Source organism: Tamandua tetradactyla, chromosome 11, assembly GCF_023851605.1.
Source record: "Tamandua tetradactyla isolate mTamTet1 chromosome 11, mTamTet1.pri, whole genome shotgun sequence".
In the NCBI taxonomy this organism is placed as follows: domain Eukaryota; kingdom Metazoa; phylum Chordata; class Mammalia; order Pilosa; family Myrmecophagidae; genus Tamandua; species Tamandua tetradactyla.
This window is the reverse complement of record NC_135337.1, coordinates 96,088,548-96,103,279: the sequence shown is the minus strand read 5'-3', so window position 1 is coordinate 96,103,279 and position 14,732 is coordinate 96,088,548. Positions and strand designations below refer to the sequence as shown.

General features: G+C 61.1%; 1 protein-coding gene and 1 long non-coding RNA gene across 4 annotated transcripts; one reads left to right on the top strand and one right to left on the bottom strand.

Moving 5' to 3' along the window:
• Positions 1-320: 320 nt before the first annotated feature.
• Positions 321-7,378, top strand: LOC143650852 (uncharacterized). Its single transcript, XR_013159690.1, has 3 exons — positions 321-936; positions 2,541-2,716; positions 2,959-7,378. It is a non-coding gene; the product is annotated as an uncharacterized LOC143650852 (long non-coding RNA).
• FKBP8 (FKBP prolyl isomerase 8) lies at positions 4,539-9,528 on the bottom strand. 3 transcript variants are annotated; one of them, XM_077122113.1, is made up of 9 exons: positions 9,443-9,528; positions 8,243-8,529; positions 7,782-7,951; positions 7,614-7,702; positions 7,229-7,446; positions 6,913-7,085; positions 5,898-5,975; positions 5,446-5,577; positions 4,539-5,017 (listed from the first exon to the last, which is right to left on the bottom strand). In XM_077122113.1, exons 2-9 carry the CDS (start codon positions 8,526-8,528, stop codon positions 4,931-4,933), a joined length of 1,233 nt encoding a protein of 410 aa, XP_076978228.1. In that variant the 5' UTR covers position 8,529; positions 9,443-9,528; the 3' UTR covers positions 4,539-4,930. The 3 variants fall into 3 exon arrangements, with proteins under 3 accessions (XP_076978228.1, XP_076978229.1, XP_076978230.1); XM_077122114.1 differs by having other exon boundaries at positions 8,243-8,532; positions 9,443-9,523; XM_077122115.1 differs by lacking the exon at positions 9,443-9,528 and adding an exon at positions 9,293-9,313.
• Positions 9,529-14,732: the final 5,204 nt, after the last annotated feature.

The following is a 14,732-nucleotide window of genomic DNA, read 5'->3' as shown; positions in this document are numbered from 1 at the left end:
CGCAGCCACGCCCCTCGCGCCTCCCGCGGCACGCGGCCCCTTCCCCCAGAGGCGGGCCTTACCAGGAGGCGCGTCCGGCCACGCCCCCGGCGTCCCCGACGTCCTGCCTGCTCGCGACGCGCCGCTCGCCCCGCCTCTCCAGGCTCCCAGGACCGCTTCCGCGTCCGACACCTCCCCGACACGCGCACCCACAGGCCCCGCCCCTCTGTTTAATTCATCGCTTGCCCGGCAGCCCCGCCCCGCTTGCCGCTGACGCGTTGCATTATTTATGAGGTCCGGCCGGCCTGCCGTCACTGGAGGCGGTGGACGCGGGAGCGAGGTCGCGGAAGGGGCGTGGCCAGCGTGGCCGCGTGGGGGGCGGGACCCGCGGTTGATGGGGCAGGGGGCGTGGCCATGCAAAGCAGGCGCGCGTTGGCCGGTGGGACCTGCTGCCGAATGGACTGAAGTCCTCGGGCCCCGTGGGCGCGAAGCGGCTGGAGCCCACTTCCCCCTTTGGAACTGCCTTGGGGGCTGTGGTGGGCACATCCTGAAGTTCACGAATTTCAGGTCACAGTTCTGAGACTGTCAGTAGCATAACCTTAATCATTTTCAGAATGTTTTCATCCCCCCAGGAGCCTTCCTCCTGTTTACTGTCCAACCCAAGGCACCCCGCACCGACGTCCGCGATGCTGGCGCCACGCACCAGTTCGCGTGTGGATGGCTGTTTTCAGCTCCCCGGGAGTCCAGCCGTTGGGCCACGTGACGACTCCAGGTGTAGCACGTGGAGGAAACTGCCAGGTGTTTTCCAGAGGCTGAGACGTGCCCAAACCCCATTCTACAGATTGGGAAACTGAGGCTGGGGCAGGCCCTAGCCTCGCCCGCAATGCCTCCTGGACTCCCAGACCCGCCTACCTGCAGGGATCCCGGGAGTAGTTCCTGTGGTCTCCTCCCATCCAGGTCAGAGGCTACAGCATGAGAAGTTTGGGGTGAGAGGGAGGAAGTGAAACTTGGGCACCAGCTCACAGCTGGAGCTGGCAGGATACGCCACGTGGGACTCAGTACCCCGAGCACCCAGGGAAATACCAGATTCCTCACCGGACCTGTGCCAGCGCCTGCCCTCACGTCCCCACTTACAGGGACGGGGCTGCCGGCCTGGGGAGCGGCATGGGCTGGACTTGAACTCGGCTCTTTCCCACCCTGAGCCTTTGACCCTACAGCCTGCCTGCGTTTTCTGGGCCTTTTTCTTTGTATTTCCTCTCTGAACATCCCCAGCGCGGGGTGGGCTCGCAGGAGGTGTGTGTTCAGTCCTCGTCTTGCAGCTTCCAGCCCAGCTGTGGACAAGTACCCCGACGCTGAGGGCCAGACCCAAGGTCTCGCCTACCACTGCTGAGATCACAGCTTTGGGACTTTGTTGCTTCCTATTGAAACGGAGCTCGAAGGATATTAAGGAATGATGAGAAAAAAAGAAAGGAAGAAAGAAAGAAAGACACAGACGGGCTCAACCTTCAGACCCCCTGAGCCCGTCTGTCTTTCTTTCTTTCTTCCTTTCTTTTTTTCTCATCATTCCTTAATATCCTTTGAGCTCTGTTTCAATAGGAAGCAACAGGACTTCCCATCCGCCTGGCCTGGGATCCCACAGCAAGTCAGTGACCCATATCCCTGCTCTCTAGGTCCCGCTGTTTACCCCAGAGCCTGGGCCAGGTAAATACTGGAGTAGGCGGAGCTGCTCACTCTGGACGGTCATGAAAGGGCAGGAGCAGGGGCAGCCAGAGTGCATGGTGCAGTTGGGGCAGGTGCAGGCATCTGGGCCGGCGAGTGCAGGAGCACGTGGGAGGAGCAGGCTCCAAGGGCGGCTGGCTGGCTGTGTGCCCTTGGGAAAGGCACCTCCCCTCCCTGTGCCCTCGCCTGTAAAACAGACAACAGCTGTCGTCACTGCTGCCCCACGCCGTGTGCCTTCAACCTGCCAGAATGTTTTGAGTGCCTGGGCCAATGCCATGCCTGAGCCCCATTGGCAAGACGAAGGGACAGAGGCTTGGGGTGCTTATGGGTTAGCAATCATGGGGGTTGCTGCCAGTAATGTGCAGCTTTCCATTCTATACCTGATTTCCCAGGGGCTCCCAGAGTGGACCCCAGCAATAACAGGGCCTCAGCAGGCAGGGGTATACTTCCCAGGAATCCCCAGAACTAGGTCATCCAAGGACTTGCAAGCTGCCGGGCCTCACAAGGGCCCTTCAGCCTGGAACAGCCCCAGCAGGGCAGTGGCAGCAGCTCTAGCTCTGAGCCCAGCTTCTCGGGCTCACTCTGCCCTCTGGCCCTCAGTTTGCTCGTCCCTGCAGTGAGGTAACAGGGGCTCCCCACAGAGCCGAGATTTCTACCATCCTGGAAACTGTCATCATTAGTCGCTCACTGTTGTTGATTTATATAATCCCTTACAGCCGAACATGCATGTCATTTCTAGTTTGGCTTTGGAAGCCTCATTTGTGTATTAGCTATCAGCTGCTGCATAACAAAACTACCACAGACACAGCAGCTTAAAACAATAGACATTTATCATCTCACAGTTTCTGTGGGTCAGACGTCCAGCACGCCCTAGCTGTGTCCTCTGCACAGGGACTCCGCAGGCTGCACTCCGAGCCAGCTGGCTGGACTGTGGCCTCCTCCAGAGAAGGGTCTGCCTCCACGCCTGCCGCCCATAGTCTCAATAGCTCTGCCTGATGGCGTCCCAGGAGGTTCGTGGGTAGGTTGAAGCAAAGCTCACGTTAAGGATTTTGAAACAGAGACGGTTTTCCAAGGGAAGGAACTCTAGGCTCGGGGAGGGCCTCACGGTTTGAAGCCACTCACGGCTCCTCTGGCCACGATGCCTGGTTGAGCAGCCCCTAGGTAGGCTCCTGGCTGGTCTGCGTGGTCCTGGCTCCTGAGCTGGGTACCTGGGAGCCAGCAACAGTCCTGCTGCCCAGCGCCCCCGGCATGCCTCTGCAGCAGGGGTGCCGGTGCTCTCGGGCTCAATGACGCACCACCAGGACCCACCCAACCCAGAGACACAGATGCCCAGCTGCGGTCATCATGGCCAGGAATCAGACCGGTGTCAGCAGAGGTTGGTTGGCCCGCTAGCAGAGCATAACATGGGCAGAAGAAGGAACGAGATCAGGGGACCATGTGAATAAAGCTTGAAGCTACTGTGTGGAGTGAGAGAAGGTAGACGCAAAAGGACGCAAGCGGTGTGAGCTCATGCACGTGAAATAAGCAGAACGTGCGAGTCCACGACCCACCTTGGGCCCCTCTGAGGCCAGGCTGCTGTCGGACCCTGCTCCGGGTGGGAGGCTCCCCTCATCCATCGCCCCAGCCCCCCCATGCCCTGGCCACTGCACCTGGGCTGGGTCCCCTGACTGGGGGGCTCCCTGGGGCCTGGCTAGGACCTGCCCATGCCTGAGTGGAGGCAGAGGCGGGTGGTGTGGGTCAGCTGGTGGGCAGGGCATGGGCGAGGCCACGGCCCCAAGGCAGGGAGAGCTGACGTGGCCCGGCCTACGGCTCACAGCAGCAGTGCAAGGTCCCAGGGGCATAGGGACGCCCACGGCAGAATGGGGCCCGCAGAAGCCACGCGCGTGTGGCCGGCCTCACTACCTCGATGGGGAAGGAACGTCACTCCCACAGATGTTTCTAGAACAACTGGACAGCCACGCAGAGAAAGGGATGCTCGGCGCCTAGCTGACGGCAGGGCCTGACTTTCTGTGGGGGACCACTGCCCTTCGTGCGGGCACCAGTGCTGAGGCCCTGAGGAGACCCTGAAACCTCTGCAGCCTTGGGGTGGACGGGCGCTGCCTGCAGGGCATGACGGCGGTGGGCATATGGGGTGTGCTGGGCTTTGCCACACGGCCAACACCTGTTCTGTGAAAGGTGCGCTGAAGGAAAACGGGAGCAGGCTGCAGGCAGAGACAGGTGGCCCCACGACCCTGGCCAAGCCTCGGGCCTGAGCTAGCCACAGCCCAGGAAGCCCCCCACGGCTACCAAGGGGTGGGCAGTGACTGGGCTGGTGAGGCCACGGGCAAGGGGGCGTCCCAAGCAGCTCCCCAGCCCCGGGGACAGGGAACGGGGGGAGGAGGCTCAGCAGCCCCTCATAGGGGCCGGGCACAGCCCAGGTCGAGGCTGGACGCGGGTGGGTGGCTTTTAGGAAACCCTCTCCCCTAAAGGTGCAGTGAGATCGTGGGAAGGGGCCCACCTCCCAGCCCAGGAGCCCTGTGCTCGCCCCCCCTCCCCAGCAGAGACCCTGCCGGACGCCAGCCCCACCCCTCACGGCCTCCCACCCTGCGACCCATCCACCAGCCCTAGGACGGTGACCCTGCAACCTGGGGACGATGCTGAGCCGTCAGGGGTGAGGTCCCATCCGCAGACCCCCGTGGAGTGCAGCAGGTTTGGGGCTCTCCACCCAGCTCCACTCATGTCTCACAGTGCCCCCGGCATGACGCCCACTCCTCTGGGCCTTGGTTTCCCCTCTGGCGGCGTCCACGGCGCTGCGTGATCAGCCACCGATGGTGGCAGAAGGAGGCTCCGAGCCAGTGGGGTGCGGGGTAGGAGGTTTTATTTCACCGGGCTCGGCAGAGGCGGGGGCAGGAGGGACTGGTGCTCAGGGGGAGGGATGGGCAGGGGAGAGCAGCCCTTGGGCCTAGGGGGTCCCACCCTGGCTGGTCCGTGCTGAGCGAGCCCAGCGCGGGCGGGGGCAGGGGCTGGGGCTGGGGGTGCAAACCCCTCCCTTGGGGCCGGATGGGGTCCCGGCCCCGCCTTGCCATCCTGCCACAGTGCTCAGTCCCTCCTGCTGTCTGGGGCACCTGACCCCACCCTCACTGCCCAACCTGGAGGAGGGGCCGGGCCAGGGAGGGCAGTGGGCGGGGCCTGGGGAGTGGGGGGCTGGGGTGGGAATCCACGGTGTGCAAAGGGGGTGGCGACCACCTGATGGTCAGTTCCTGGCAGCGATGACCACAGAGAGGGCCACACCCCCCAGGGCGACTGCAGTTGCCCCAAACAGCCACTTCCATGGGACAGACTGGGGATGAAGGGAAGGGGAGGGGAGCAGCAGCTGGAGGGCGGCCGAGGCTGGCCTCTCGGACCTCAGGTCCTACCACAGCCCCAACAGGCCTCTCAGCAAATCAGTGCTTGACCATGCCTCCCCTGCCTCCTAGCAAACTCCTACTCAGGCGCTAAAGCCCAACACAAATATCCCTTCCCGAGATACTTCCCCTTTCGCCTAAAAGACCCTCCATTCTGCAGCCTGAGTTGCCAGCTTAGGTTCCCCGCCTCCTGCCCTGACCCAGGCTGCACAGGACTGCGGCCTCTGTCCCCAGCACTGCCCAGCGCGGCTCAGTCCCTGAGAACAGCGATATGCATGGAGCAGAGAAAATCTCGGCATGGGACCCCCAGGCTCCATGCCCCACCCTCCTCAGGGTCCTCCCGCTCCCATCGGCCAGCACTCACCCAGGCTCCCTTGCCAGGACCCTTGGCGGGCAGCCTGCTGGGGTTGCCCAGCATCTTCCGGTAGAGGGCTGTCTCGGTGCTCCGCTGTGCTGCACGCTTCTTCACCAGCTTAGAGAGTTCGGCATGGATCGTCTGTGGGCGGGCGGGCAGGCGTCTTCAGGCTGAGGGTGCATGGCGGTGCCAGCCTCAGCCATTGCCGCGACAAGGTGTGAGCGAGGTGCCCAGGAGAAAAGGTTCCGGAAGAGAGGCCAAGACCATGGGACCCTGAAAGTCTCAGCCTGCCCCTTTAGGTACCGAGGGCCTTTAGGTACCCACTCCTTACCATGGTACCTGCCGAGGGCCTTTAGGTACCCACTCCTTACCATGGGCCAGGCGGGACACTAGAGACAGAGCTGCAGCAAGGAGGACCAGGGGCAGACCAGAGGAGGAACTTACCTGGCAGGCCCGCTCACCTTGTTGGAAGGTTCCAACTTCAGAGCTGCCCTCAGGATGGGGATGGCCTCGCTGTACTCGCCCTGCTGGGCCAGCACCTATGCAGGGGGGCTTCACTCAGGACCTGCACTGGGTCCTGCCCTCCCTCAGGAGACCCAGGCCTGCCAGGCACCCTGGCCGTCCTCAGGTCCCCAGGGCTCCCGGGGCAGCTCGGAGCCCCCAGGCTCAGCATGCCCCAGCCAGGGACCTGCCCCCAACCTGCTCCTGTCTGCCTGTCTCAGCCTGAGGCAAAGGCCCAGGAGCCGATGGCACCCATGCTGGACAGTCCCAAAGCTGAGGCCCCAAGGCCAGCCATGGGACCGAGATGGCTCAGCATCATCTCCAGTGTGAGCCCTGGCAGCACCTCCCGGAGCCTGTAGCAGCCAGGCCTGAGGTCAGCCCCCGAGGCCCAGTGGTTCTGGGGATATCTGGTCCCTCCCTCCACGTAAGCCTGTGCAAGCAGGTGTCCGTGGTCTTTGACAGTCAGGTGTGAAATGTCTGACAATCGAGCACGCACGAGCAGATGCTCCCAGGGCCCCGGGAGGTTACAGAGGTTGCACACTGGGACTATGCCTGCTTCCTGGCCACAGTTCTCTGCAGAACTCAGTATCCGCAGGTGACAATACACATGACCTCTCGAGAGTACACGAGATGACCCGGCGTCTATGCCTCAGTTTACTGCTACGAAGTGTGGACAGCACCCGTCTCCCGCCACCACACAGGGCCGCCCCAAGATGCTCACCAGGCTAGACGCTCTGCCAGAAGGCGAGAACACAAACCCACCTCCCTGCCATGGGGGGGGGGGGGGCAATGTGCCACCCCCCTGTGGTAGGTCCGATGGCAGCATGGGTGCAGAGCGGGCTGGGGGTAGCAGGGAGAGACCCTCTCAGGTGCGGGCACAGCCTGTGCAAAGGCCCTGGGGCAGGAGTGGGCCTGGGCCCTGGAGGGCTGCTGGAGGGGACGCCGGCCCCCCCCAGGCCCCCCCAGCGCCCGCACCTTGCCCTTGCGGAAGAGCGCCTTGATGTTGTCAGGCTGGTGTTCAAGCACGAGGCTGCAGGAGCGCAGGGCAGCGCGGTAGTGGTCCAGCTTCAGCTGCGAGGCGGCCAGGTTGTTCAGGCACTTCACCTTCAGCTGCAGCAACTGCTCCTCCTCCTCGAAGGTCACATCCACTGTGGGCAGCGAGCAGGCGGTGCTCAGCTGAGATCACCCGGGACCCGCACCCCCATCCCGGGCCAGAGCGAGCCCCCGGGCAGCGGGAGGAGCCGGGGACCCCTGCCCACAGATACAGCCTCCCCCGGGCGGGCAGCAGTACCTTTGGCGCTGGAGGTGATGGCCTTGAGCGCCAGGTCGTAGGAGTTGGCGGCCAACACAAAGTCGGCGCGCTGGTAGTGGGCATTGCCGCACTCCCGCTTGCGGTTGGCCAGAGCCACGCGCTCCCGGCCCGACAGCGCCTCCAGGTCCGGCCCGGCCGCTGCTGCCTTCAGGGTCAACTCCAGGCACAGAGCCGCGTGCGGGGGGATGTGCGGGCTTCTGCGGGGGGCCAGCAGCTGCCCTGGGGTCCCCACCAACCTGGGACCCTCCCCTGCCCTGGAGGTCCCTCCTCTGCCCTGGGGGTCACCCGTACCCTGGGAGACCTTACCTGCCCTAGGGGTCCCTCCCCTGCCTGGGGGGCCTCTCCCCTGCCTGGGGGGCCTCACCTGCCCTGGGAACCGTAGCAGTACTTGGGGTCAGCAGTGACCATGGCCGTCTCCCCCACATCCATGAGTGGGACGCTGAGGTCCAGGGCCTGGGGACAGGCAGAGCAGCGGAGAGTCAGCAGCCGCCTGCCCCCATCCCCTGCCCCCCGCCACTGCCCCCACACCCACCTGGATGACATCGCAGTCGCCCAGGGTGAACTCCAGCTCGGGCTCCTCCTGCACCCGCGTGCCGTCCTCCAGTGACATCTGCAGCTGCACGGTGACCACCTGGCCCTTGACCGGGCGGCTGGAGCCGGGTGGCCCGGGGATCAGGGTCTTCTTCCGCAGCAGCCCATTCCCTGTGGGCAGCCGCCCGTCACCACCCACGGCAACCGGCCAGCCTCCCAGGGCACGACCTTGGGGCAACAATGGTCCCGGGAGAGGGTGCAGGGAGCAAGAGGCTGGGCTGGCCCTCGGAGCGAAACGCGGGGCTCTGCAGCCCTTCTTGGGACTCTCACTCTCCCTGCCTGGGACACAGAGCCCCGATTCTGCCCTCAGAGGGGGATGGGCAGACGTGGGACGCCCTGGGCCTCGGTTTCCCCACCATGAAGTGGGGAGCGCCGCCAGGCAGGAGTGGGTCGCTGACTCACCCAGGATGTCCAGCCACTCGTCGGGGGTGGGGGCTGGGGCAGGCTCAGGCTCCGTGGCAGCCAAGAACTCGCGGGCCAGTGTCCCGGGCAGCTCGGCCTCAGGCAACCCTACATCCTCCAGGGGCGGCAGCCCGTGCAGGTCGTCGTCCCCCGCCTCCGACTCGGCCTCCTCCTCCAGGTCTGCAACACCGTCCGGCACTTCAGAGTTCCCCAGCGGAGGGGTGCCGGCGGGCAGAGGGGCGGTGGGCTCGGAGCCCAAGGCAGAAGGCTCGGCAGAGGACGCCATGCTGCTGGGGGCGGGGGTGGCGGGTGAGTGAGATCCTGCCCACCCACCTCCAGCACCCTACTGGGGGATCTTGGGCCTCAGTTTCCCTGTTGTACTCTGGGCTGCTGCAAAGGACCTGAGGGGTCATGCTCAGTTACTTCTGGACCTAATTATCAACCAGCCGCAGGAACCCCCAGGAAGTGGGTGCAACCCCTCCCGTCCTGAGGACGAGACTGAGGTCAGAGGGGCGGGGCCACAGGCCGGGATTGGACCTTGGGACGCCAAGGCCCTGCACTGAGTCAATGCAAGAGGGGTGCTGGGATCTGTTTGTGTGGGGGGGCAGGTACCTCTGAGGCTTTGGGGGGTATATTCAGAGTTCAACACAGAAGAGATCCCTTTCCCCCAGGGCCCCTAAGCCCCCTCCCCAATGTCACCTGTGGCGACCCCCTAGAAACCAGGACCCTAACGCTGCCCCTCCCCAGGCTTCGGCACCCAGACCTTCGGGGCCCCAGGCCTGGGTGCAGGTCCTGCCCCTTCTCGCCCCAGGCCTGCTGGGACCCTCCAGCCCGGCCTCGGGACGCCCCTGCCCGGGGCCCCACGAGGCAGCAACCCCTGCACCCCTCAACTGCCGACTCCGCCCCCACAACCCCTGCGCCCACACAAATGGGCCTCCCCCCGCCCCCAGCCCGGGCCGGGCCCCCACCCCCAGCGGCTCCATCACCCCGTAAACAGCCGCCGCCCCCAGGTGCCCCCCGTCCGGGTCTAGGCCACCGCCGACCCCCTACCCTGACTCGCAACGCCCCGTGCCCGTCCGACGCCACAGCCCCCGGCCCCCGAGCCCCGCACCCCGCGGGCGACCCCAGCCCCCGGAGCCCGCGCCTCTCGGCCCCCGCCCGGCCGCCGCCCCGCCGCCCCCCGCGCCCCGGGACACATGCCTCCGGCTCCGCGCCCCCCGCCTGGGGTCCTGCGCCCCCTCCCCGCCCCCAGCCGCGGCCGCCGCGCCTCGGGAACCAGGCTTGAGCGCCGGGCCCCGCCCCCGCCGCACCCATTGGTCGCCGCCGCCGCCGCCGCCGCGCCCATTGGCCCGCGCGCGAGTCGATCATCGGACGCAGGTGCCACCCCCTTCCTGCTTGCTGCGCGGGGCTCTCTTAAAGTGGCCGAGGCCGCCGGGGCGCCGGGTTGGGGCGGGGGTCACGGGCTGGATGCCCAGGATGCGGGCTTGCGCCTCGCGGCCTCGCGCGACCCCTCGCCCGCGTCCGAACTTCGTCGTGCCCGTTTGCGAAAGGGGGACGGAAGCCCCCACCCTGGCGGCTGCCGGAGCTGGGGGCCGCTGGATCGCTCACCCCGCAGCCCCACGTCGCGTGGGGGCCCGAGGCCCCGGGTGGACCGCATCGCGTCTGTCAAGAATACTGCCTGGTGCATGCAGTAGGCGCCCAATACCTGGAAGGTGGATGACTGAGGGAGCTGGGCCGCCAGGAGGAGCCCCCCCACCCCGGGTCTCTGCAGGGGTGACACGGGCTGGGTAGGCTGCTGCTTGGATCTTGTTTTGAAAGGGCTGGGGGGCATACTCCACCCTCCTCCGTAGTCTTTCCTGGCAGCACTCACCTCCCTTCCGGCATGATCGTGAGCCTTCTTTTGCTCCCCTCCCTACTCCATTGCAGTGGCAGGAATTTTTGCCTGTTTCCTCCCCAGAACGTCCTAGAAGGATGCCTGAAGCATAAGCGTTTGTTCAATGAATGAATGAATGAGTCAGGTCGGGCTACTGGAAGTAAGGAAGGGCTCAGATTTGAGGCCCTACATCACCACCCCAGGAAACCTTGAGGCAATACGGCTGCCTGGGGCCTCCTCTTCAAACTGATGCCTTATCTCCATGCCACACCTTGGCTCCCCTTGGTGCCACCCTCCTAGATTGGGCCTGGCTGGAAGGGGTGGCTGAGGAAGGGAGGGAGGAAGTAGGATGGAGAAGGGGGGGAGGGAGGGTGGGAAGAGGAGAAGGCAGACTGGCCAGGAGGATCTTGGGGCAGTGGAGAAGGAGAGGAAAAGCCCAGGAAGGAGAATCAGACCAAGCTGGGCCTGTCCTGGGCCTGAGGGACCCAGGCAGGTCTCCATTGGTCCCTAGGCCCCGATGCCCCCGCTGCATCTCAGGCCACTCCCCATCCATCCCCACCTCTGTTACTAGGCTCCCAAGGAGAACAATAAACACATGAAAAACAATAAGCAAGGATAAAATTCAACTACAGCAATGATAAAGCAAATGAGCAGTAAACACATATGACAATAGCGCTGGGACACATCGGTGGTGTCAGGGGTCACACATGCTGCCCTCCTCACTTTCCGCGCATTGACCTCAGGTGCAAACTCACCAGTGTCAGGAGCCACGTCCTGCCATCACTGGGGTGGGGTGATTTGTCGCATCTCCCTGTCCAGCTGAACCTCTCATGACCATGGCATCTCTGGGCTTCTTGCCTGAGGGGACTTTGTCTGACACTCGAATGGCACCCCCACTCTCGGTGGGTTCACTTCCAAAGCCCCCAGACTTTTCCTTCCTGCCTTTCTGTAGTTTTACACGGTGCATGTGTGTGTTGTCGGCAGCCTCGGTCCAGCTTTGCTTTTTGTTCCAATCTGCCGATCTTTGTCTTTTAAATGGAGTTTTGGTCTGTTCACATTTAATGTAATTATGTGCACATCGAAGCTTCAAAATGCCTTCATGTTATGCATTTTCCTCTACTCCTTTTTTCTCTTCTTTTTTGCTTTCTTTTGGATTGGTGGAGTATGTTTTGGTAAGACTCTTATGACCGTCATCTCCCAGAAGGGGAAACTAAGGCACAAAGATGTTAATTACCTGGATCAAGGACACAGTGAGGAAGGGCAAGATGGGCCACACCCCTCCCCACCACTGAGCTTCCCTCCCAGCCAGGGCAGACAGATGTTATCCAAATGGTGGTGTCAATGAGTATTTAGTCTCAGCTGTGGTAAGTGTTACGGAGGAAATAAACTGGGGAAAAAGGCTTCCGGTCTCCAAACTTGGGCCTCCCCATTTCTGCTGAGCCAGAAAAGTCCGATTTTCAGCAGCTGGGACAAGGCTCTGGGCCTGGGACAACAAACCCGAAGCCAGACTGCGTTGGGGCCCGAGGACTGTGGTGAGGACCTGGGAGGGGAAGTTGATCTTCCACTTGGGGCAAATGAAAGACTTCCCCGTCCACCCCCACCTGGGCAGCTGCTGGCAGAGCAGCGTTCCCGCCACTTCCCACCCTCTCCCTTCAACACACAAAGGAGGAAAACCTTTTCTGGCCTCCACCCCGTGGTGCTCCAAGTATTAGGGGTTATCCAGGCCCATTAGGCCCCCAGCCCCGTTCCAAGACCCTCGTAAATGTTTCCTGGCCTCCAGCAGCGCCCAAGGGACCCATTGAGAAGTTTGGTCTCTCCAGCCTGGGCCTCTTCCGCTGCGGCCTGCAGACAGCCGTGGTTCCGTTTTCCAGGCAGCCCCCACCCCGGCTCCCCAGCCCATGTAGGCTGCTGCCTGGCTCACCAAGTTCCCCAATTCTTACAAAGGTCAAGTCCACACTATATATCTTCTCACCATCCTGCTTTTTATCCTGTGATTCCCTCAGCCCTGAATGACTGGCTGTGCCAGAGAGCTCCTATTCCTACCTCAAAACCCAGTCCCCATGTACAGCACCTCCTTGCAGCCTTCCTTGCCCCGACAATGAGCCCTCACTACCCACTGTCAGGCTCCTTCAACCTTGAGTCCCTTCCTCTAGCCCAGCGCTGATCCCCGTAAGGTGGGGGCACCTGGGCCTGATGGGGTCTCCCCTCCTCCTCCAGGGTTAGGCAGGGACGAAGCCCTCTAGGAACCCCAGCTCTTGGTTCACTTGGAGAGGGAGTAGCAGGGAGTCTTCATGAACAATGTTTAAACATATTCATTGAATAAATAAATGAGAATGCTGATCACTGACTTTTTTTGGGGGGAGGGGGTGCCCCGGGACACTCCGGGACCACAGTAGGGCCTGTGCAAGCACCGTTGAAGCAGGAGACCGCAGGTTGCCCCACCAAGAGGTGGGTCCCTGAGTGACTTCTCAGGGAACGAGTGGGGCAGAGCGTGAAGAGTAACGTTACCTAGTTAGCTCATCGAGGGCCACGGTGCACCGACCCCATCGTCCGCTCTTCCAGAACGAGTCCCTAGCACCCCTGCGAGGCAGATGCAAACGGGCACAGCACAGCTGACAGGCACAAGCCCTGCCCAAGGCCACCCAGCCAGGATGGGACGGCAGAGCTGGGAGAAGGCCTTGAGGGGAACCATTCCAGGGCCACAAGGCAATTCCTGCATCTGAAGATTCTTGTCTCCACATCTCCCCTCTCTCAGCAGCCGCAGGGGTGGACGCTGCATGTGTCCAGCCCACGATGAAGTGTGCTATGGGGCATATTATCTCAAGGATGACTGAAATTTAGTAGTAACACTTATCGAGCAATTCTTATTTGCCCGGTTTGGTTCATGCATTTAACCTGGGTGACCACACGTAAAAATGCATCTTCCCAGCTGCGTGCGGACACAGTCTTTAATATGGATACGAGGAGAGAGAGCAGGAAGGAAATAGAGGGGGCGTGTGCACAGGCTAGTCTCTGCATGTCTACGTCCCAGCTGGCAGGGCCTAGGAGCCCATCCAAGACCCAGGCCTGACTTCTAACACTCTTCTCCAGGAAAAGGATCGAGGCTTTTTGGAGAAATGGCTGATTCCAGGGCTATACCAAAGCCTGGAGCACCTTGTGGTGTCAGAAAAGTAAGGAAGAGAATGACAGGAACACGTGAAAAGGACACAGGTGTCAACTGGAAGAGGCAGCAAAGTAATTACAGGTAGCAATTACTTATAACCCATAGATGAAAATAAATGCCTATGGAGTAATAGTGCTATAAACAAATAATTGAAGGAGAAGGGCCACGGAATTTGAATAATCTCGGTACAAGGACTGATGGTAATCAAAAACCACCACGGGGCAAACAACTCAGTATTAACTGTTGCCGCAAGATCCGTTCCTGGGTGCCAAAATTAGTGGGGCATTTGCACCTGCCACATGTTTATAGTTTTAGCAGACACTGCTTTTTTTTGTTTTAAGGTATTAGAAAAGAAAATTGTTTCTCGAAGGCACGAGGATGCAAACAACATAAAATAAAAGCTTATCTAGCACTTTACTGACTTTTCTTTCATTACTTGTCAAATGGGAGTTGGATTTTATTTGTGCATATTTTGAGGACCCCAGTCTGTTATGAAATCCTTATGCAGGGGAAGCGTAGGGTAGATTCCTTACGTGACTCTGGGGATAATTCTTATGAAGGTAGAAGAATGTCACATAAGACACAAAAATTGAGCACTTCTTTCCCATCTGCTTCACTTGTACTGAAAAACAATCATTGCACACAATGGCGAGCCCAGGAATTAGCGAAAAGAAGTTCTGAAAGCCCACTTAGCCATCTCAAAACTGGACCAGATCCTTCGTTATTTTGTTCGCAGCCAGAAGGTCCTTTTTATTTTTCCAAAAATCTGGAGAACTCCTTTTCCATGAGTACTCTCAGGTCCTCCTTTAAGTAGCCTTTGTCTCCGGTATATCCGTGAAACGTAATCATCAGTTTCCATGGAGAGTTCGAGTCGAGATGGCATTTTGTGAGGTCTGCTGAAACCTTGGCAGGGAGGTACAGGGCGGCCGCTCGGGGAGCTGGGACGCGGAGCCAGTGACACGCTGCTTTGTAAGCAAGGACAGCACCATAAGCAGATACACCCACAGCCCGTGCCTCCTGCTGCGAGGTACCCAGAAGGCGACGAAAACGCACACCTGAAACACATCATCTCAACCTAATCCCGAGGGCAAACCCACACAGAGGGATACTCTGCAAAAAACTGAGCAGTACTCTTCAGAAGTATTAAGGTGAGGAAAGACGGAGAGCCTGGCGAACTGCCATTGACTGGAGAGGACAAGGGACACCTGGCACTCATTGCATGTGGCATCCAGGATGGGATCCCACACTAGAAAAGGATCACCTGAGGTGGCACAGGGATTCTTTCAGAAATATTTATTCTGGTAACACATACACAACCTGAAATATATAATTCGGTGGTGTTAATTATATAGTACACAATAATGTGCTTCATCACCACCACCCATTACCAAAACGTCTCCCTCACCCCAAACAGAAAGTCTGCACTAATGGAGCACTAACATAACTATAGTATG